At 40.7% G+C, this 23,856-nt stretch overlaps 2 protein-coding genes across 2 annotated transcripts; one reads left to right on the top strand and one right to left on the bottom strand.

Annotated features, from left to right (window-relative positions):
* The first annotated feature begins 43 nt into the window (after positions 1-43).
* faah (fatty acid amide hydrolase) lies at positions 44-8,766 on the top strand. Its single transcript, XM_022759555.1, has 15 exons — positions 44-601; positions 1,236-1,349; positions 1,927-2,067; positions 2,254-2,387; positions 2,552-2,758; positions 2,867-2,907; positions 3,028-3,152; positions 4,720-4,845; positions 4,965-5,062; positions 5,701-5,800; positions 5,935-5,978; positions 6,095-6,134; positions 6,216-6,324; positions 7,008-7,153; positions 7,707-8,766. Exons 1-15 carry the CDS (start codon positions 386-388, stop codon positions 7,827-7,829), a joined length of 1,764 nt encoding a protein of 587 aa, XP_022615276.1. The 5' UTR covers positions 44-385; the 3' UTR covers positions 7,830-8,766.
* An 8,041-nt stretch (positions 8,767-16,807) lies between these two features.
* On the bottom strand, positions 16,808-18,675 carry LOC111232219 (diencephalon/mesencephalon homeobox protein 1-A-like). Its single transcript, XM_022759631.1, has 4 exons — positions 18,522-18,675; positions 18,129-18,307; positions 17,465-17,933; positions 16,808-17,226 (listed from the first exon to the last, which is right to left on the bottom strand). Exons 1-4 carry the CDS (start codon positions 18,673-18,675, stop codon positions 16,808-16,810), a joined length of 1,221 nt encoding a protein of 406 aa, XP_022615352.1.
* Between the last annotated feature and the right edge of the window lie 5,181 nt (positions 18,676-23,856).

Genomic DNA, 23,856 nt, shown 5'->3' with positions numbered 1-23,856 from the left:
AATCCCACTTTATACTGCAGGCCTCTGTGGAGTGTGGGGTGTATTAATTAAATTTTTATGTTGAATAAATTGATCATTCAGTTGAAATGACTGACTAAGGAGTAGCACTGGCGCCATCTACGTTGCTTAACGTCTTGCTTTGCTTTGTAGAAGTGTGGTACACATGCGGGTTTTTTTTGCAGTTGCAATGAAGGTTATTTAAGCTGAAGGTACTTCACGATAGATATGTCACTACACGGGTTAACCGCGCCCACCTGTTGACTTCACTGCTCTGACTAGCCCAGTAACTGCACACGCATGGCTTTAAAACCGTGTCTTTGTGTGTTAGCCTAAGTTAGCCGACGCTTTCCCTTGCGCTTGGAGCGATAAGACAAACAGGACAACCATGGAGAAAGTGGAGCAGTTTCTTCGGGGAGTGGAGCTGGATAACCGGACAGCGGCACTTATAACGGCTGCTGCATGCGGTGTGGGAGCTCTGGTGCTGATGGTCCGGAAGGTCACCAGCCATCGAGAGGCAAATGATAAGATCCAGAGAGCCAGGAACCGGAGGACCGAGAGCCTACAGCGGGCAGAGCAGGCTGTGCTCCGGCACAAGGAGTCGGTGAGAATTAGCTAAAGTTATGAGGGTATGGCTTGCCTGTTATGATCGAAAGTTCAAACACTCCTGCATTTAATTCACACTTCTACATAATTAAGTTCTTTAACATAAATACATTTCCTCATTTGTCGTCAACACGCTTGTCTGTCAATTTCTTTGTTTTATCAGGCTGTTATCGCGGACATTTTGACCTGTCATGGCAGGGCGAGCTCAGCGCTAACATACTGTTAGATGATGCTGTGTTATTTACATTATTAACAAACCAGCCTGTACATTAGTGAGTCAGGGGACACTTGCAGCACAGTGTGTTTGACCAGTGACACTTGTGTGTAGACAGAGAGAAAGGTATTCATAATAGCCGTAAAAGAGCCTTTACCCACACAGGTGATGGTTCTTCTTGCTGATAAGATCACTGGCCAGGTTAAAGTTAAATATAGGCAGGGAGTTTTCTGAGGTCACCAAACCAGAGAGTATGTACCAGTATTGATGAAGGTTGAATAAACTTCCCCAAACAAGTTCAACTAATACAACAGGAGAGTGAGGGAGATAATCTTAACACACTCAGAGACTACATTAGTTTATATTTTTATGTGTGTGTGTGTGTGTGTGTGTGTGTGTGTGTGTGTGTGTTTTCTAGCATCCAACAACTGACTCTGCTGCTATCTTGAAACTGTCCCTCTCTGAGTTAACAAAGCAACTGCGGGAAGGCTTGCTGAACCCTGAGGATGTGTTTTACTCTTACATGGAAAAGGTATGTTACACACCATAACAGCTCATTTACCAGCACAGAAAAGCAATCATGGAAATGAATTTCCCCTGATTCTTAGTGTTGTATTTGTGCCTGGTTAGGCACTGTGTTTCACTTTGGAACAACCACCATAAAAATCCTAAATAAATCATTATTATTATCTCTACAGGGATCAAATTTAGAGCCACCCACAGTCTATGGGCTGAAATATTTGCTGCTTTTTAAACTTGGTTTGTGTATCAACACATTTCTTATTTTTTGGACTTCTAATTACAAGAAAAACCTTGAACAATATGCAAAGTCATTCCTTCAAGGCTGCTGGCCTAAAGTCATCTCTGTTATCAAGCAAATATTTATCTACCTGCTTTCCTTTCACTAGAGTTTCATGTTTTACATAACCGGTCTTTTGGAGAAAAGGCATAAATATGAACCTATCTGTGCTTTTCTTTTCTTTTCTTTTCTTTTCTTTTCTTTTCTTTTCTTTTCTTTTCTTTTCTTTTCTTTTCTTTTCTTTTCTTTTCTTTTCTTTTCTTTTCTTTTTTTCTTTTCTTTTCTTTTCTTTTCTTTTCTTTTGTCACAGACTCTGGATGTACACAAACAGCTCAACTGCTGCACAGGGATTTTGTTGGAAAGTTTCGACCAGCTAAAAACTATTGCCTCCAACAAGGATGGTCTCTTGTATGGAGTTCCAATTAGTATCAAAGAAAATATTGCATACAAGGTAATTTGTTGTTATATATATATATGTATATATTAACATAATCAACTCAATAGCAAATACACTGACAGGGTTTCCAAATATGAATGCGCTAGTGTTGTGGCATTCTTGATGTAGCTCAGGTTTATGTCTTTGATGTGCCATTATCTGACACTGCTCTCTTTGTCCATTTTCATTTTACAACACAAGAATCATGACTCTTCGTGTGGTGTGCTCATTAATCTGGACCAGCCTGTCCACAAGGACAGCGTGCTTGTTGAGGTTCTGAAGAGACAAGGAGCTATTCCCTTTGTGAAAACCAACTTACCTCAAGGCTTGTTAAAGTAAATCATTTCTACATCAAGTTATCGTAAAGTTAAGCTGTGACACTGTGTCACATTCTGTACAATATTATGTCAACACAAAGGGTAATATCTCATTTTTAAACGTGCAAAGGCCGTGACGCCCGTTGCTTAACAATGTTTTTCTTTTATTGTCTCATCTCCAGTTATGACTGCAGTAACCCAATTTATGGGCAGACCGTGAACCCCCATAATCTCCAGAAGACCTCTGGAGGTTCGTCCGGTGGGGAGGGGGCTCTCATTGGTGGAGGAGGCTCTCTGCTTGGTTTAGGAAGTGATATAGGGGGCAGCATCCGTATTCCTGCCTCTTTCTGCGGGATCTGTGGCTTCAAGCCAACGGCGGGTCGGCTCAGGTGAGTATTTCTGCTGCTGCCAGTTTTATGGATATTCATTGTGCAGTCATGACAATTTGCACTAGACTTTTATCTTAACTTTGTTGTATTTCTTTGTTTCTTGGTCAGTTCACAGGGTGTGAGGCCCATTTATCGAGGGCAAAAGTCAGGTAAGGTAATAAAATCCATTATTCATCTACACACTGATGCACAGAGTTACATCATCACTTCCACAATATGTTTTGTCTGCTAGGTTTGGCCACTGTTTCTTATATTTCTTACAAATTTAGTGCTGTCATCTGCTGGACCCATGGCGAAGGATGTGGAGAGTCTGGCTCTGTGTATGCAGGCTCTGCTGTGTGACCACATGTTTTCCCTGGACCCCACTGTTCCACCTATACCTTTCAATGTGCAGGTGTGTCAATTCAAATCAAACTTTATTTATGTAACGCAATCACACTAATCATACATTTTGTCATTTTTATACTTTGTTTTTTTTTTGTACGGATTAAACAAATGGGATATAATATGAACATTTGGGAGCTTTAGAGGTGATGGCAGGCAGATTTTGTTATCTTTGGACAGAGTCAGCTGTTTCCCCCTGTTTCAGATCTTGATGTTATGGGCTGCTGGCTGCAGTTGCATATTTTAATTCTGTACACCATTGAGTGTGGTATCAATCTTCTCACCAAAGTCTCAGGAAGAAAGTGAACAATTGTATGTCTGAAATATCAAAGTATTACTTAAGGGTAATGTTGCACCATACAATGATATTTTAAACAATAAAGTGCCTCCAGCTTGCAGCTTGGACAACGGCAAACACTTTGAAACTGCAATGGCACCTCAATGGTGATTGTTAACCTTAAGAAAGTGGGGGAAAAAATCCCTGCAGTCGGGTTCTGGAGTCTTTTGAAAAGATTTCCCAGAGGAGGCGATACTGCCTTTTGTGTTAAGCTAGGCATAACACGGATCCTTGTACATGTCTATGTACTGCATTGACAGACTGAAATGTAATTATAGATGCATTGAAATCTGGGATCACTCCTCGTACCAATTTCCTGTTAGAAACAAAAAGGTGTTGCCAGATATTCCAAAGTAGTTGCAGTGTCCTTTGTGTAATTGTGTTTCAAAATATTGACTCCTCCTGAAGAGAGTAAGGAAAGGAAACATGCTGCCAATTCAGTAGTAATCATTTGAAACTTTGCTTCTGTGGTATAAGTCTCTCATGGTGATGAAAACTCCCTTAAGTGGTTTGCTGCCTGTTTTTCGCACCATGGTTGTTTTCTCTGGGGGACTGTGCTCTGCTGTGATGATAATTAGTTGAGTTCACCCGTATAAGGTGCAGTGGAAACATGAAGGCACATTATTATCCATGTCTGCGTTTATCTATCATCATGGATTTATCAAAGTAACAAGCTGAGCATACGTTAGCAGCAGCTCGGCTCATCTCCCTGGGGATGATTTTTAACATGAAACTGCCTTATCCTGTGTTTTTACTGGTTTTAATGACCTGGTCCACTGATTTGGAGAGGAGGAGACCTCTGTGGGAAACCGGCTACCTAAAAAAAAATATCTTCAATTATTGACACTGAAGGAATCCAAACCAGGAATAGCTCACTGCAGTGATGGCAATGGTGGTGAAAACAGCAACTCCTATGATCCCATGCTATGTCACCAAACTCCATCTTTTGTTATTGTCTTGATTGTGAGATCCTTAGCAGCAGAAAATTACATTCTGTGTGTTAAACAGAAATATTAGCAGGCAAAGCTCAGGCACATTAAAACCCACAAGTTAAATCTACAGGTCATTGTCAGTAGAGTTATCCCATTTCTTGATTGTGCCTTAATTCAAGCTTTACGACAAATGAAAAAAAAGCCTCAGCCTCCTATCAATAAATATTTATTAATTAAATACCGTAAATGAATCTGTTAATGTGTGTTTCCATTCAAATGGTTCACGGAGTGAAAATGTTTATCCTCAGATATACCAGAGCTCCAAACCCCTGAGGATCGGTTACGTTGAAAGCGATGGCTACATGCAGCCGTCTCCAAGCATGGCCCGAGGCATCAGAGAAGTCAAAGCACTGTTAGAGCAAGCAGGCCACACTGTAAGACCAAAACACACACTGACACACACTGTATGATTTATGGCCATCTAAAATATGTGATATGAGGTGTATGCTTCCGATGCAGTCACTTTTTCCCTTTCGGCCATTTGTGCCTGTAGCTAGTGCCCTACAGTCCTCTGAGGATGGATTACGTTGCCACTGAGCTGTTGGTAAAGGGTATCCTCGCAGACGGAACTACCACCCTGCTACAAAAACTGTAAGTTTAATTTCCCTTTAAGATCAGTGTGGTTATTGTTAATAAGCTAAATAATTAGATAATTGTGAATAACTGAAGTGTGGAAGAATAACGGCACTTATCTTTATGTCTTTTGGCCTTTCAATCAGTTGGTTTTTTGATTAATTGCTTCGTTTTTGATCGGCCAATAGTCCAGTCCAGTTCTGGTCAGTTGGGCAGTTAGTCCACACTGAAATACCTCAACGCCTATTTGATGGATTGCCATGAAATTTGGTGCATACATTTATACTCCCTCAGGATGAATCGTAATAACTTCGGCGAGCTCCTGAGTTTTCATTTAGTGCCGTAGCCAGGTCAAAATTTAAATTAGTTCAATACTTTGATTTATGACTGAATACCTAAAACAACTAACTTTGTTTTAGTTTTGTTTAGCAAATGTTAGCCTTCTGACAAACTTAACTCAGGTGATGTTAGTATGATCTCAAAGATGTGCAAACATCACAGAGCTGTGATATTAGTTTTTGCTTTTTGAAGACTATGTTCTAAAACTTTATCAAACCTCACATTGTTTCTTTCAAACTATTTACAAAAAAACCTCCGAACAATTGCTTTGAACAGATTGTTCTATTTTGTGCCAATGATCTCTGATTCTGTTTTAGGGAGGGAGGCCCTCTGGACCCCTGTCTCAGAGCACAGGTTATCCCTTACTATCTTCCGACGTGGTTGAAGAGAACCCTCTCATTCCTCCTAAAGCCCCTGGTGAGTTAAAGACCATATAAATCTTCTTTAGGGACAACTAGGATAACATTAGTTTGAAAATTACCTTGGTTGTGTACTATATGATAAAACACCTACAATGAGTCTGACAGTGTGTTTCATGTCATGTTTTGCAGTCTCCTCGTGGTTCTGCCGTCTTCAATGCTATCAGTGGAGTTAGGTGAGAGAGTTGTCTTGAAGATGACAGTTTGTTCTCGAGGCTTTGTTACACAACCTTACTGTACGTGATGGACCGAATGCCAGAACATGCTGACTCTTTCTCTGCCTTCTTTTCAGATCTGTTTCAGATCTGTGGAAGCAGCATGCTGCTGTCGAGGTACTGTTGTTCAAAAGTATGACACTTGTGCAAGAGTGAGTGCACACAAGGGGAAATTGAACTCTCATGTGTTTTCATTAGGACTACATTCAAGAAACAATAGCTGATTGGAAAAGATGCAACATAGACGTGCTGCTGTGCCCTGTGATCGGACCAGCCTACAACTTCTTATACTGCGGCAAGGTTACCCGTACGGTATACTCAACTGATGTTTGTCAAATAACCGAAATGGCATTGTTAATGAATAGAGTCTGTCCATCTGTATTCTTTAACCTATAGTGTTTTCTGAAAAGTAAATATGAGGTCAGAGGTGTTCTGTCTTAGCTGATAGTTTCCATAAATCACGTATAGCTGTACAACATAAAAAGCAAATCACTTAACTGTTTTAGTAGCTTGGGGCAAAACCGTAATGATATTTATATTTTAAATTTATATTTGGCATTTAGAGAAATGATAATGAATTCAAAGAATGTGTCATGAGCCACACTGATACTGTAAAAATGGCTAAAAACAGCAGCCGCTCTTCCTGTGAGGTTTCTCCAGACTCACTCTGGTTACTGAACAAGAAAATCTCTTGTTTTCAAACAGTGAAGCAAAACAGGAAATTACTGTTTCACACATGAAAATTGCGGTCTTTATTTACACAATGAAAAATTTAAAAAATAAATAAAAAGATGATGTTATCATTTTCTTAATTACTATAAGACACATAAAGAAATCTGACTTGATTATCTGCCAAAAATCAGGAAAATTCACGTAAAAGTGATAAAACACTGTCAACCCAGCATATCACCACACTAATGATCAAATATTACTATTATAAAAGCAGGTGTAACAGAGTGAATAACTCATTTCTATTTTCTGTCCTTTCAGCCATTCTTTCGTACACGATGCTTTACAATCTCCTCACCTTTCCTGCCGGTGTAGTTCACGTTTCCACGGTGACAGCAGAGGATGAGGAGGAACTCAAGCACTATAAAGGCATTCATCAAGACCACTGGGACAAGCTCTTCAAACAGGTAGGAAAAACCAGTGAGAGGTGACTGTTGCCAACTATATAATACAGTAGATCAACACTGTTAAGACTAAAAAACTTTTTTTTATTAATAGTTTAAATGTTTATTCAGTGCCATAAATAGATGCCAAATAAACAACTTACAGTATTCTGATATACAAAAATATCAACAAATAGCCGACAGCCATGGTCAAATTATGAGACAATGAGCCCTTAGATACATACAAAGGCATAAGAGCAAGACAAAAATGACTTGTGTCTTTTGTGGTCGTTTTGCATCACTTTGTTCTGGATTTGAGTCTCTTTGTTGTTTTCTTTGATTGACTGTCAAAAAAAAATAAATTAATAATCACTTCAGAGAGTCTGGTAGGGCGAGCAGCAAGGGTGGCATACCTCCTGCACTTGTGTTCCTGCGTATCACCCCAAACTTAAGCGCCAGGCCACATTAGTGACTCTCATAAACTGTAGTTCCACTTTTGGTCAGTAGGTGGAGGCAGCAGACTGTGATGGTTCTGGTTACTGACTGTTTTCTGACTGGAGTCTGTGTCTGTGTTCAGGCTGTGTCTGGAGGCGAGGGTCTGCCTGTGGCTGTGCAGTGTGTCGCCCTGCCGTGGCAGGATGAGCTCTGCCTGCGCTTCATGAAGGAGGTGGAACAACTGGTCAAACAGAGCAGAGATTAAACCGAGGGGCCACAGGTAGAGCGACAAACCTCTGTGACTTCAGGTTAAATTTGCTTTGAGTACAGCAAGTGTATTGTTTGTGAAAACACAAACAATGAAATATGAGTAAAAGTTAAAACAATTAATATTGTTTTAGAAAGAAACGGTAGTTGAAGATTTTTAAATCTGTAATAATTTGAGTTTCACTCTCCTATTTATCTATTTAGTATTTTCTGCTCTTTTTTTGATCATAATAAAGATCGACTAAAGGTTTACTGTTAAACTCAAACAATAGTCAGGTTCATTGGTACTTTTCTGCTTGTGTTTGACTTGGTCATTGACGAACCTCAGGATTTTAACAAATCATTTAATTTATATCGTGCTTGTAAGCGCTTACGAGTCTAACTGACACTCACAGTTATAATTGTACGATCTGTAGATCATAGATCTATAATCTATTCTGTTTTGCCACCACTGGTATTGTTTAACATTTAATGTCATACAGCATGAACAGGAACTACAATCCATGAGCAAACTGAATTCACATTGGGCAAAGAAGCACTCCGACCACATGCAAAGATGTTTAAAATAAGAATTTATAATGAATGCAGAAAATAATATTTTCTTGTCAATCATGTCTGACTCTTTTTACAAGAACTGGCAGCCTATTATTTTACAATGTCTGAGAGAAATCAGTTACTTCGTTTTATTCTCAGAGGAGCCAGTTTAGTTTTCAAATGTTGGAAATCAGCAATAACATACTGTGCAGGCAAGATATAATCCACTGTTCCTCCACTGCTTATCTGTGTCAGTCATTACTCAGGATCATTTTTTTTTTTTAACATGTTGTTTTTGATCTGATATTTGCAGCTTTTCAAACCTGTACATTAAATCATTTTATGTAGTTTAATATTTAATAAACTAACTTCATATAATGTGCTGCACCCAGCAGCTGTGAAGACACAAAACCTCTTCCTTCACCTTATTCTTTACCCTCCACCTCTGCCTCTCCATCACTGTGCCACAGATGAGCACAGGCCATTTTCATTCTTTTTGTGAGTGATTGTTGCACTGATGCTATAACAGGAAACAAAAAAGAGATAAAGAAGACTAATGACACATGGCGCCTCCATCTATGAGGCCAGTGCACCATGTCGTCATATTGTGATTACCCTGTGCTATTGTAAATATGTGTTTCTGTTGGGTTAACATAAATTTACATATGTTTTAAAACTCTCCTGGGATGGGAAACCATTAGGGACAATGTTAGTGTTTTCCATTACAATCGTCCACGTTTGCACTGGTGTCTCATTGAATGGAAATGACCGTGTGCGTGCGGTAGAGGAAGGAGGGCACATTAGGCTTGGAGGAGAGCTGGAATTGAGAGGTTGTTCTTAGCATTATCTGTGGCACATAGAGAGAGAGTGTGTGGCTCTCGCTGTGCCACTCAGTCAGGGAGCATTAAGCTTTAAGAGGCAGTGAAGAGACTCAGGTCTTCAGAGGGAACTTGACATTGTTCATAAATCCCTCAGGATCTGAGACAGAAGCAATGACATACACACATATACACACACCCACACACACACACACACACACACACACACACAAACTCAGCCTTCAAATTGGCCCATTAAATACATTTACAGTTTGGCAGTTGTGTATTATACACATTAAAATCAATTTAAACATGATTTCTATACTGTAGCACTTTAAAAGCATCACAGATGATGAAAGCATAAGTGATATAATGCAGAAGACTATAATCGCCAAATATAGCATTTTAAACAAAATACCCATATATAAAAGAAAAACAGTGATTAAACTGATTTTCACTGATTTTTTTTTTTTTTTTTTTCCTCTTTTTTTTCCCTACGTAATCCTAACATTATCTTGTTTGAGTCACACAATACTGGCAAAAAACACAGACATGTCATCCTTGTTAAACATGTTAAAAGAATGTGCCAGACTATGAATGTCGGAGACTTAATTTTTGCTGTTAGGGCCAACTTTCATACAAGAGACTGCAGATGAAAATTAATCCATTGTGGCTAACACAAAGCATTTACTTTTTAACAAATGTAAAACTCTCCTTGATAAATGAAAAAATAACTAATGGCACCAAGCCAACTCATAGTTTGAAATCTATACTAACATGACATATCTCCTCACTATGAACCAGTTTCTGGACTGAATATGTAAATGAAAACATGAACCCAAAATCTCATTTCATACAACTTTTTACAGTTTGTAAAAATTGTTTTTATTGAATTAATAAGTATTAATAAGAAATCATTCATCTGTAATAAAGGAGAAATAGAAAGTGTCAAACATCTGTATTAGTGTAATGTATATTTGTACATGTGTACATTTACAACATGGATTGCAAAAAAAATGTATATATGACATTTTCTGGAACTTAGACTTGAGGCATTAACATTGCAAGTCGACCGTATCAACTCCAACTCTGGCAGCTATCAAGACACTAATATTTAAAGTTCTATCAAGCGATTTCAATATCAAATCAACTGGCTTGAAAATGTCTCTAGTACTGTTGATCCCACTGATAATCAACACCCAGTTATGCAGCTTTTCTGAACTTTTAGCAATTATCAGCTAATTGCTTTCATCTGCAGGTCCATATGTTTGACTCCAGTGGCTCTCATCAAGGCCCCCTATAAAACCACTTGCCGCTGACAAATATAGATGTGCTATTTGTGCACTATGGAGACGCCGAGTAATACTTAAAGCAGAGTACTGCTGCATAATTTAAAGCTTTGAATACCTTTTCCACCATTGCACAACTTTATGTGAAATAAAACTTTGTCAGTGCAATCTAAGCCAAATCTAGTATCAGTGTAAGAAAACTTTGTAGATGCCATGATGTAGTCATGATGTTATAAATAATACCGGACCTTGATTTAACATTCGAACTTGCAAAATAAAGTGAGGGAAATAGTTGAAATAGTTTGATAAGTTAAATGTAGACGGCACCTGGCCAAAGCTCAGCCTGTTGTAATCGTACAGCAGAACGGTTCAACAGCCCCAACAGGCCGAGGTGCTCTTCTCATGTAACGTCTCATTGATAAGAGCAGCAAACACCTCATTTACAGGAACCTTAGGCTGTAAGATCAGGTACTTTAAAAGCCATCCAAACACATTCAGACCCTGCCTGTGTGCCAGCAAATAAAACACCTTGATATCACCACAACTAAACTAGGATGATTCTGTCTTAATGTCCCATTTCAGGGACCAAGGATCCCATAGTCTTTATGGTTCCACAGAATTGCAAGTAGTAATGTTTGACACAGCAGGGCTCCTGCCTTTCAGATGATCAAAGTGACAAGTTCAGCCTGCAACCAGAGCCACTTACAGGAGACATCAAGAAGCAGCAAGATTGGCAGCTTTTAGGTCTTTGGTCCATTTCATCAGCCATTACTACCAGCAGAGGCAGCGTGCTGCGGAGGACTAGTGGGAGGAGGGGAAGGCAGATTAACAGACAGCTGATACAGGTGTATAGGCGGTATCAAACAGCAGCTCTGTCAATACAGCAGGCTCCAAATTTCTTCAGAAGGGGCTGGGATCCCCGAAGTATGCCCACCGATTTCACTATGACAGGATTAACTGGGAGCTCCGTATGATTTTCTCAGATTCTGTGACTCAACAATTCAGTGATCCACGTTCTATCGGCTTTAAAGGCCCCTATCCCAAGTTTGAAAAGCTTACCCTTCGGACAAGGGACACTCTTTTTCTCCAGTGCGGTTCCGCTTTCCCTTTTTTGCTGCATTCAGTTGTTCATCAACCCCCGCGTCCTCGCCAGCTCTCCCATCCTCTCTTCTCTGCACATCTGCTAGGTTTGAGTTTTCCTTTCTTCCCTCCAGCGCCTTGCTTGGCCCAAGGCCCTTATAGCCAAATTGGTTTACATTGGAGAGATAAATGCTCTGCAAATGCGCTTAAACACGTACAGTAAAAAATGCAGACAGTGCGTGTCAGGATTATCACCCAAGTCAGGGGGAGAAAGGAGAGCGTCGCTGTAGCACAAAGCTGGGGAGCCAGAGTGAAGCCTGCAGATATAGTCCGTCTCATCCACTTCTCAGGAGAAAGAGAGGATTTAGCATTTGCATGCTAGTCTGTAATTCCTGGCATTATATAACTTGTCGCCAACAATCAAACTCCTGTGGTATTGTGAAAGTATTGTTTCACATGGGTGAGCAAAGTGTGGAGTTACACTCTTGGGGAAGGGGTTTTTGGTGGCAGCATTGAGACAGCTGGTCCAAGATGCATGGGAGAGACCACCCTATAAGCCCAGTCAAGAAAAATGATCCTGCAGCACAACTTCAGGCCCAACTAGAGAAGGTGCAACTCAAAATCCTCTCAAAATATTCAGCTTGGGGGCATAAATGACTCACCTTAACATGGTTAGTGATATGTAGAAAGAGGATGATCCAAACTGCTTCAGCAAGTGAAAAATAAACATCTGTTGTTCCAAAGATGCAGGTCTTAAGCTGAGTCTTACAGCTTGTGAGTTAAGATGCTTCTAATGGGATTACTAATTGCATTTGATATTTATTGTATTTTACGGAAAGAAATATGTAAAATTAGTGTTTTCACATGTGAAATGTCTGTAAACCACATATGCCAGTATGTGATTTCAAATCGTAGTTTTCATGAGATGTCTTACACTTAATGTGACATATCAAAAATCCCATGTTCATACATATTTTGAATTTATAAGTAAGTAAAATGGGTAAAATGTTGCAGAAACCACATGTTCCTCTTTGTGTAGTTTTCCCATCTCTCGGAATTCAGCATGTGATGACTTTTATTTATTTATTTATTTTAATGTAATGTGCACAAGGCCTGCAGTTTGAAATTAGCTTGTTGGTAAATATGATATTTGCTTGAGATTAAATTTTATTTACCTGGACAAATAGATTATGATAAAAGTTTTGATATTTAAAATTTTTGTTATTGTCAGCAAACCCCATGAAAAGGCCAATACTGACTTCCCCAGGCTTTGGCACTACACCTGAAACCCAAATGTTTCTAAATATGTAATGTTTTTTAATTGATTGATTGATTGATTGATTGGTTGATTGATTTATTTTAAAAAGGTCAAGTAATATCCTAAAACAGCTGTAGTTTTTATCTAATGTTACTCAAACAGGAGGAAATAGTGCATTTGTTGGGGACTATTTTCAGTTGTGGATTAATACACATTTGATGCTCTAGTGAGTATTTACAGCAGCATGATGGTATATGTATCAACTCAAAATAAATCATAGTGCCCCTGTTCATTGCAATGGAGGAACATGTCACCCAGTGCAATGGAGTGGCTCACTGATGTGCTATATTTATAGTTTTTGGACAATAGTGAAGGTCTATGGCACAGAGAAATAAGCTGCATCAGATTTTGGTTACATTGAAAATACGCGTACTTAAGAAGTCTTTTCATTAAAAATCATTTGAATCAATTTTAAAAAATCTAGAATATCACAAGAATTATACTTTGATAAAATAACTAATCACAGCAGAGGGCCACTGTAAACAGTCTCAGAAGTGCGTGCAAGTGTATATGACACTCAAGGATCTCAAGGTGAAAGAGGTCTCACTTGGTGAAGACAGGCAGGGCTTATAGACACAAAGTGGATCCTGAAGATTCAGGAAACAGCATTCTCCCTTCCCACCTGCTGCTGCTTCTGCTGCTGTCGTCCCCTGGGGGACACCAAGCTGCTGTCCCTGTCTGCTAGCATCAGTGTAAAACCCTTCCACATGCTCTGCCATGGGGATTTGGGTGTAAAACTTCCAAAAAAGACCACAGTTCCCCCCCAACCCCCCACCCCCCCACCCCTCCTCCCCAAAAAAGGCCCCTTTTCTCATCCCCACGACCTACCCCTCCCTCCAAATCAACACCGTCCCCCTCAGACCTCCCAACACAAAGCCCTCAGAGCAAACCCAGCACAGAAATCATAGCACACCATTCAATCATTGTTTTTTCCCCTCTCTCACCCCTTTTATGGTCCCACTAAAGGTTTTAGCTGGGCAGAGAAGGAGGGCTGTCACTGAGGAAACCTTAGCCCATTGATGAAGTGACAGGAGCTGCCAGAATATGATCCTAATCCTGTTTCCAGCATTCTTTTAGCCCGCTGGCATCGCAATTCCTCCACACATTCTCTGAGCTGTCAACTAGGAAAATCCCTCTAATAGCGCATTGCCCAGATACACATCAAAGAGCTCCTGGAAACCTTCAGCGGCTTAGCTGCCATAGACACACTCACACACACACTCTCTCTCTCTCTCTCTCCCTCTCTCACACACAGACACATACGCAAAGACAGCATTCCCGTTAATTTACACCCATATGATGTTTCCAAACACACAAAACCCAGACGTTCATGACAAATTGACCACATATTTAAAGAGAACACCCGAAAATAACCTACAGGCATTTGTAAAAATTGTCTTGTCAGCCTCAAGCTTGTTTTTATGCATTGTAACCGGCCCCATACTAAACCTCTCACCCCTCTCACCTCCCCTTCTGTAGTTAGAAAGTGATATAATCTTTATGGTCATGCAGTGAGAAACCGGGAAAGAGCAGGAGAAAAAAAAAAAAAACAGGTGTCTGAACTTTGCTGACTCCGGGAACCCTTTCAGTCCTATTTTATCTCATTCTATTCTTACTTAATCCATCGATATCCCAACCAAAGGTAATCTTCTTATGGCAAAGCATTCTGTTTCGGTGCAGCCAAACCTCGATTGACAGGGGAGGGGAGCAAGTGAGGGAGAGAGTGTATGAGGGGTGGATGGATGGGTGGGTGGTGGATTGGAGACTCTTTAGAGCCTGACACTGTGCTTCAGTCATTTCATTTAGGATTAGTTATTCTGCAGCGGGTGAACAAGTGGCAGGCTCTCCCCTATGTGGTGTGTAAACCTCACCGTCGAGGATGGTAGACCTCCTGCGTCTAAATTATTTACGGATCATCAAGCTGTCTTCAGTGGAACATATTAACCAAACTTTCAATTTTTTTTAATATATAAAAGGTTTGAAGGTAATGTGTGTGGAAAGATTCAGTTTTCTGTCAGTCCCACTCAGCGCCATCAGACAGCCGCAGAGGAGCCAGATTCGGCGCACCCTAAACTAATCCCTCTCTTGTTGCCAACTTCCTCTCACTTGAGAAACTTTGGAAAAAATCATTTTTGGAAGACCTATGTTGTGAATGCGTGTTTGTGCGCATATATATGCATGTTGGTGAAATGTCCTGCTGTGTGATTATAATGTTTACCGCTTGTCTGGTCTCCTTCTGACTCACCTTGTAGCTGACCAAGGTCCAAAGTTTCAGAACTGCCATTTGGAAAATTGTATTTTCGGATCACATTTATGCAGTATTTCTATATCCTTAATTCAGAATGTTACACAGGGAATTCCGCTTTATGTTTGTTATTTTCTTTAATTTTGAGTAACAGGTGTTAATTCTTTTAGGCTGCGTTTCCCTCTTTGCTTTTGAAAAATGGCAAAATGAGGCAAGTAAATATTTTCATGCTCTATCCCGACTGACAACACTGAGAACAGGAGTCATTCTTAAGTGTGATTTATTCCCTTGAATTAAACAGATAAATTACTCACATTTCAAACAATTGAGAAATACATGTCTTGAATCTACATTGATATAATACATAGAGAATTGGCCTGTGCGTCTTTCTGCTGAAGCCACTGGTGCAGGAAAAAAAAGTGGTGGGTTCGATCTGGCACCCGAGTTAACAAAAATATACTGTATGTGGGCTGGGTTCATATTTATTTGTGACCGTGCCTCCTCTTCAGATTCTCCCTTTATTTCATTTCTGCTGTAGGTCCTTTTGCTTAAAGCCACAATTGAGAAATGAATTGAATGTTTTCTGTCAAATCCTTCACATAAAAAGCGACATGGAGTTACTCTTTAACCAGGCAGACGGAGGCAAACACTGTGGGATATTTACAACGCTCAATGGATTCTTGCAGGTAGAGCTGTAACTCTAAACAAGGAGAGGAGAAAAAAAAAAGCCCAAAACAAAAACCGTATGTCTTGGGGATTATAGTGACTGGTCTGAGCTTTATTTCTAATATCAGATCTGATGTGACTTCATTCTGTGTTGTGCGGCTGTAAGCCATGCTTCAGAGAGGTGCATGCATGCATAGTTCACGTTCAGGTGTTGGATTATAGAATATTTTAATATCTCGTGTCTGTCCAGGAATGAGACTGACGGCTCTGTGTTTCAGGACCTGACTTTACAGAGGAGGCTCAAATCATAGTGAGCAGCTAGCATTAGAAGAAGTGGCTCAAGCTGTTAATCAGGAGGAGTCAAATACAAGCAAGATCCATCCACACAGGCAGAGAGAACTGCTCAGTCATAACTGCAGTCCAGTTGTTTTTTTGTTTTTTTTTTTGTTCATTTTGTTTTGTTTTTTTTTGTCCATCGAGTTCTTGTTTTCTGTTAAGTCTGTCCAGCAGCAATGTTCTTCATGTTGTGGTGAGCTCCCAGCAGGGAGCTGCGTGCCAATATGAAGACGATGGGGTGAAGGTGAGGGAGGGGCCCCTAAAGTGCCTGCTCTGAAACACATTTGTGGTTTTCATGTGTGCCTAAAAATATGTTGTTTCTACTGTTTGTCATTTCGCTCTGGTTTTGAAATTGAGTTCAGCTGAAATCTAGGAAACTGCAAACAAAACATCCTCAGCGGTTGTTTTGTTAAATTATGTGAAAAAAGCACAAATTTGAAATTCGGACAGATTTTGAACAGAGGAATTTTTTAACTTATCGTTATGACAGCCAATTGGGTAGCAGTCAAAAAGACTTTTGTTTAAATGTGACATATTTCTAATGTATTTTTGGATGTGTAGATGTAGTTGCTGTGGCGGTGTGAGGTCGAGAGCAAAGTGTAGGGGAGCCAGAGTCTCCTCTTGTGGGCCCATAATTCATAGCTACGCCCCAGAGCAGAGGCCCGACACGTCGACTGAGCAGGCCGAGCTTCAGTTGGGGAGCGTGTCCAATCCCAGCGAGGCTGCGTGCTGCTTGGCCCTCAGACGGAGGTTCTCAATGCTGGTGGTCTTGCTGTTGAGGCTTCCCGGGAGGCTGCCTGGCGCCGTCTGCAGCAGCGGGCTGTTCCACACCTGCTGGGCCTGCGACAGGGTCTGGTAGTAGGACTGGCAGGGCAGCGAGCCCAGCGGGGACGGCATGTTGACGTTCATGCCCAGGTAGGGCAGAGAGGACGGCGTGCTCATGTCAAAGGACGGGTAGTGCACCAGGTTGTTGGTGGCGGCCATGTGCTGGCGAAACTGCTCCTGCAGCCGGAAGAGGCTGAGGGGAGACGAGGCGTAGGAGTTGCTCTGAGCCAAACCGCCGGTCACGCTGCTGGAGGACGGCAAGGCGGGGGAGCCCAGGGGGGAGTCTGATGGAAAGGAAGAGAGGACATAAGTATGTTTTGACACACACAGACCTCGACTATGGAGATCTTTTTTTTTTTTGTATTTTTCAGAGAATTGTGTTCTTTTGTTTAGCAATTAGAGACTAATTCTGTAAAAATGGCTGTAAATGTAAATTAATGTGATTAGGTTCTTAAAAATGACACATAATCAGGGGAACTTAATAGTTAAAGTAAATGCACTCATTCGACTTCTATATTTTACCTGATGTGGGGCTGAGTCGTTTGCAGGATGGGGAGCTGCTCCCCGGCTGCGCTCCCCCCTCCCCCTGCGTCTCCTCCCTGATCTTCCCCCTCGTCTCCCCCCTCATTTCGTCCTCCTCTCTGTCAGCATTATCTTCTGCTGCTGACTCGCTGTCCGATGGCTCAGGGGAGGTGACGTTGACTTCCACGCTCATCTCACCAGGTTGCGGCCGTGCTGCTGCCAGCCTCTCTGTGTCTGAGTGACAGGATGAAAGAGAGGAGGGAGGGGGAGGAGTGCGGGCCTCAGGAACCAGGGTGGCGGTGGTGGTGTTGGTGTTGGTGGTGGTGTTGGTGTTGGTGGTGAGGTCGGCCTTGGAGTCCTCTGTAGAGCCCTCTGCCGCTCCAGACGCCTCCTTCTGTTTTTGGAGCTGCTCCTTCTGCAGGCTGCGCTGCTTCTTACGAAACTTGGCCCGACGGTTCTTGAACCAGACCTGGCAGATAGATGAACAGGAAGATCAGAGCTTGGGTTAAGTACTGTTTAACAGTGGACCTCGCCTCTCCATCTTCACCTTTACTGATACAAGATTGCCTCTAAATCAACCTTTATAACCTTTAATTAGCAAATGAGGGTTCAACAGGCAAACATGACACAGGGTAAATGCATTCTGAGGGTTTTTTTTTTTTACCTGCACACGTGCTTCTGGCAGGTTGGTGCACATGGCCAGACGTTCACGCATCACCACATCGGGGTAGTGGGTCTTCTGGAAGGTTTTCTCCAGGGCCTCCAGCTGCTGGGCGGTGAAGGCTGTCCGGCTCCGCCGCTGCTTTCGGTGCTGGGAGCCATACCGGGCCTCAAGGATAATGTCTTGAAATGTGCAGCCGTTGAGAAACAAGAAACACGAGCAGTTTAATTGAGGGACGGGTCAAAGAGCAGGTGATCACCCAGAGAGCAGCACACACTGACTACATGTGAAAATACACTGTTTGAAGTATAAGCAGCTGCGTCTTTGTGAGAGAGATGCAGTTGACATTGGAGGGAAGTTGGGAATTGAAAAGCAAAGTGAGCAACTGGTTCTTACCAGCCAGTCTCTCTGCAAGAGTGAGTGCATGCACAGAAGGCCTGTAGTCGGGTGCGTGCTGGGCCTGTTGCGCCGCCTGCTGGTGGAGGTTGTACATGGCGCTCAGTGAGTTCATGGCGTGGAGAGAGTAGCCGTTCACCCCGTAGTGCTGCATGCCCGACGCGCTGTCTGCTGAGGAGGAAACAAGCTGCGGTGAGTGTCGAGACCCGAAACCCATCGGACAGTTTCTGCTTGTCTATTCCGGCTATTTAAATTAAAAAAAAAAAAAAAAAAACCTTTAAAATACGGGTTTATAATGTGTGTTGTAACCTAACTGAGTGAAATGACAACAGGGGAAAAATGAGCATTAAAGACTGCGCTCCTAAGGAAAAATAGTTCCCTCATTTTATCCAGGAATGATAGAACAGATGACTTGTGACTGAGACGGAGAAGTTGATCTCAAAGTTCATGTGGGTTGTTGCAGAGTTACGATCGAGAGAGAGCAGACGGATATTTTAAAGAAACGGAGGGTTTGCCCATATTTGCCCACGTTAACCGTTAGAAAAATGTTTAGATTTGAAACTGTTAATTTAACATTATTTTTATTGTTATTATCTATTTAAAGCTGCCAGAAAAAAAACATGGTGGCATTTATGAATCTACTGTGCCAACATAACAATTTTACAACAGGCTTAGTTTTAAAATAAGATGATAGGACCTGGGTAGGGACCTGAGGTCAGTTCTATTCAGCAATGAAACAACGAACATAGCCAAAGATTTAGCACTTTGTAATATGCATAATATTCAAGTCTACTTTTTTTTTTGCATTAGCTATTAGGCTATATTATTGTGTCGCATTTTATGGCGTTATTTTAACATGCTTGTATATTAGGACACTAACATAAATTAATGTGTTCATAGTGGTCCGTAATAATAATAATATTGTTATTATTGATTAGGCAGGTAAAAATGTAATGATTTTTTAAAACAGGCCAATTAAAATAATTCTGACGGTGTTGCTTTCTTATTTCATCAGCTTGGCTAAAATCAAAATACAGTTTTCATTTTGAGGCTTTTATTTTGTGCGCTCCCCTGAGTTTAAACGCAGTCAAACCTCCGCAGGCTGAGCTGACAGAAGGTGCGAGAAAATATTTACTTTGCTCCAACAGAGTATGATTCGTGAGTGAGGAGGGGGGGGTCGTTTATTTCAATCTGTGGCGGGTCCCAGGTCGGTTTCAAACGCCTGGAGGCTGACGGAGATGTGTGGCATGGTCTTCAGTGAAATATGCACGAGGACCCCCAGTTGGGCTCCTGTCTAATGTGAGTGCAAATAGGTTTCCACTACACAAGGCTATTAATTTATCATCAGGCCTGACACGTGAAAGGTGGGCCAGCGTGTGTGTGCGCGCGCGCGTGTGTTATTTCCGACGTGTGACTAATGTAATAACTTTTTTCTTTTCATGTGACTATTTTATTGCATTATTTTTACTAAATCGGTCTCTGGATTTTTTTTTTTTAATCAGCAGCTTAAATATTCAACATAATGCTCTTCTTTCAGGACAATGTCACAGAGCCTCGGGCTTTGATTTAAGCCTCATTATGCTAATTGCCGTGGATTTATGAGTTATACAGCATTTAGTGACGATTGCCTCGGGGCCGGAGTTCTGCAGACATGGAGCCGATTCAGCAGCATTCACAAACTCCCAGCGACAAAGGAAATGAATGGGAATAATTCAACTATAGTCAATTAAACAACCTGTAATGTTAAAGAAAATCAAACAGAGGACATCTGCCATAAAATCCTATTCACCAACGTTTAGAGGTGGCTCAGAATATGAAACTGCAGCCTGATTAATCGCAGTAGGATGTATATTACACGTGTAAGAGATGTGACTGAAAACTTTGAACAGTTAAACACTCTTAGCCAAAGACACTCGTGTTGTTAAGCTACCGTAACTATTTTTTAGTTGTGGATCTCGGATTGGTCGGTGGACTGCACTTTGAGAATAGTTTTGTCCAAGATATCATAGAGTTTAGAGGACGATGTGCTGATATAAAACAAAACCAACACAAGTTTTAAAAAAAGAAATCTCCTATAGACATTTAACAGTAGGCTATTAAAACCGGACAGCTAGTTAGGCTACACTACAGGTTAGAACATGTGGCAACAAGACGACGATCCAACCACTCGGCAAACTTCTCACCTCTCTCTTCTATGTGAGTCTGAAGCCAAATATGTCCACGGGCAGAGTAGCCGGATATTTTCCTTTCAGATCTTCTTCTCTAAAATCCGCAGGTGGCTTTTCATTTCCTTCCCGTTTCTTCCCGTTTGTTCATTCACTCTGATATCCAGACAGCGTCCCGCTCGGTCCGCTCCGTGCTCCGTGCTCGCCTCTCGGTGGATGTGGGAGGATGCTGAGCTGCCATCTATCGGCCTTTAAAGCGACCCCGGGCGGGGTCACCGGGACGCTCCGACGCTCATTCTCTCTGCCAATCACATCGCTCCTCAGCTCCCCACCACCCCCTCCTCTTCCTCCTTCACATTACTCCTCACTTCATAGATGATTCCTGCATCCGAGCTGCCGACTTTTCTGCTGCCGCTCTTTTTGTTCTGGAGGAAATAAATGACTTTTCTTTTTTTCTTTTTTTTTTTTAATTTTGCACGTAGGGGTTTTTCTGCCAAAATTGACAATTAGCTATTATTCTAATTAGATATGGACATTAAGCGAATTATTTTGGGGGTTGATAATAATATTGAAGTTTTGGTTGTATTGAGGTCTCATGAGAAGTTCTACCTAAATAGCATATCCTCTTAATAATTAAAAACAGAACAAACCGCAACATAACAAGATGCATTACAAAAAAAAACCTCATTATGTGACGCTCTTGTAGCCTAGGCTGCTTAATTATTATTTCTTTGATTTTGACTTAATATCTCACTTCAACATGTGTTGCTCAATAGGAGCCGAGGTCAAAGAACTGCACTTTATTATTTACACTGTGTGTAAATATATTTTATGAACGATTTCACTCAGAATCCTTGTTACCGTTACCTTCCTTTAATCACTTTGCTTTATCCTATAATAAACGCTGAAATGACCATTTGTTAGTTATCGATTTTTTTTTTGGATTGACTTTAGGCCTAAACAACCATTACAAGTGTGACGAAACAAAATTTTGAAAAAAAAATTTGAGTTTTCTTTTAGAGTAAATATTTGCTTCAGCAGTGATCTATAATAAATATAAGTCTTATAAAAGAAATAAATGCTTGAATTCAGCCAGAAAGGTCTATAACACAGGTCTTAATTAAATGATATGCAAACAGAAAGTAATGGCCTGTACTTTCTCTAGCATGGTGACTCTCAGGTTAATTCCGTGCTTTAATTTTATTTTCCTCCTGCCTCGGTGTGACTGCGTGTTTGGTGGGAAAGCAGCTGAGATGGAGAGATGCAGGCTGGGCTGCACTGCCTCCAGCAGCTCCCCGGCCCCGAGGGATTTAGGTTAGGATTGGGTAGACAAGACGCCATTTCACCCTCCAAAAAAATGTCTTAAAATGACTGCTGGTAAGAGGATTAAAACAATAATGCCCCTCTCTTCTTCAAGGTTTTTAGAAAAGATTTCTTCTCCCGGAGAAAACCCGTTTAGGCTGGAATTAAGGGCAGCGAAAAGTAGCCTTTTAATGTAAAGCTTGCATATTTTGTTGAATTTTCTCCGAAAGAGTGAGAGAGAAAGAGGAAGGTGGGCTGGGGTGGGGAGGGGAAGGGAGGGGGGGTTTAAAATCCTAAACTCAATTTGATCTTTGGCCACATTCATTTGCAGAACTTGTAGACTCCTGACAACAGCCTGTGTGAAAACATGAATGTGCTGCTTATATGTGACCTCAACGCCTTTAACTTTACTTTTCAATTTACAGTGTTCAGGTATTGTCCCTTGGTAGTTGTAATTTTACGTAGATGGTAGGTTATTTACGCATATTGGGGAAAATCCAAAATGTGAAAGCAACATGACAGAATGAGTTCAGTGTACGTTTTCACGCAACAAGTGGTTCTCAGTGCGTAAAAGGATAAAAAAAAAATCAATAATAATAATAATTTTCTAATGCTTGTTTTTTTTTTTTTTTTTTTTTTTTTAATTCCGACCTTCTGTTTTATTCTTTTCTCCTTTTTGTCAGTAGCTGCAGAGCATTTAGGCCTAGAGGAGAAAAAAAAATCGGATTAACTTGTGAACCGATGGAAATAAGAACTTAAACTGGAGGTAAATCTGGCCAGTGTCTCTTTGTGGGAACCGTTTCTAAAGCAATTAAAGCGAGAAGGAATTCCTCTCAGCTGCTCTTCCTCAAATCAGCTTTTTTACGGAACTTAATGCGGGCTAATGTCCAGCATGGCTGAGGGCTTTAATGCAAGTGTCAAGAGGGCCTGCTATTAGAGTGATATTAGGCCGGTTGAGCCGCAGCAGCAGCAGCCCCTCCTGACCACGCAGGGATGGAGTGGACAGGAAACTCATACAGTCTCTGTTTACACAGCTTTTTAGTTATATGTATAGACACATATATTTCCAGATGTATATTGGTGTCAAACTGTGTTATATGAAGACTTTTAGAATAATAATGAAAAGGCATACATTTACAGTTTTCTAAAAGTTTTCTGATTTGTTTACTTTGAGCTGTGATGTGCGATTTTTCATTCTCGCACTGTTATCTATCCACATAAACTCCAGACTCAATTTCTAAATCAATGCAGTTGTTGTATGAGATATAACAAGGTATTTTTAAGAAAGAAAAAAAAAAGATTTTTAAAATATATTTTCTGACAGTTTTTGTATAAAGCCAAACAATTGAAGAAGACATGCAATGTTTAGTTGAAATTTAAGTGGATAGTACATCATGTTGAAGGATTTTCAGAACTGCAACTATTTATTTTTTTATTTTTTTTAATAACTGATTGTCTGGTCTATAAAATATCAGATAAATAGTGAAAAAGGTCCATCACATCTTTCTAGAGACCAAGGAGATGACTCACAGTCCAAAACCCAAAGATGGTCAGTTTGTAATGATATGAAACACAGAAAAGCATTGGAGAAGCTGCAACCAGCATTTTTTTTTTTTTTTTGGGCATTTTTGCTTGAAAAATGACTTAAACAATTAATAGATTATCAAAATAATTTTCTGTTGATTGACTAATCGATTAAACAACAAATGTTTGCAGTTCTTTTGACACAACAGTAACTTCAAATGTTTTCCTTTGCAGATCAGTATTGGTGGTTTGGAGGTCTAATCCTAATGATTATCCTGAATGCAGGCTGTAGTTTACCCATCTCTTTATTTACCATCCTCACACCCCGCTTCTCATCCTGATCA

Source organism: Seriola dumerili, unplaced genomic scaffold (assembly GCF_002260705.1).
Source record: "Seriola dumerili isolate Sdu_G_001 unplaced genomic scaffold, Sdu_1.0 BDQW01000322.1, whole genome shotgun sequence".
Taxonomy (NCBI): domain Eukaryota; kingdom Metazoa; phylum Chordata; class Actinopteri; order Carangiformes; family Carangidae; genus Seriola; species Seriola dumerili.
The sequence above is the reverse complement of the archived record's forward strand: the minus strand, read 5'-3'. Positions and strand labels throughout refer to the sequence as shown.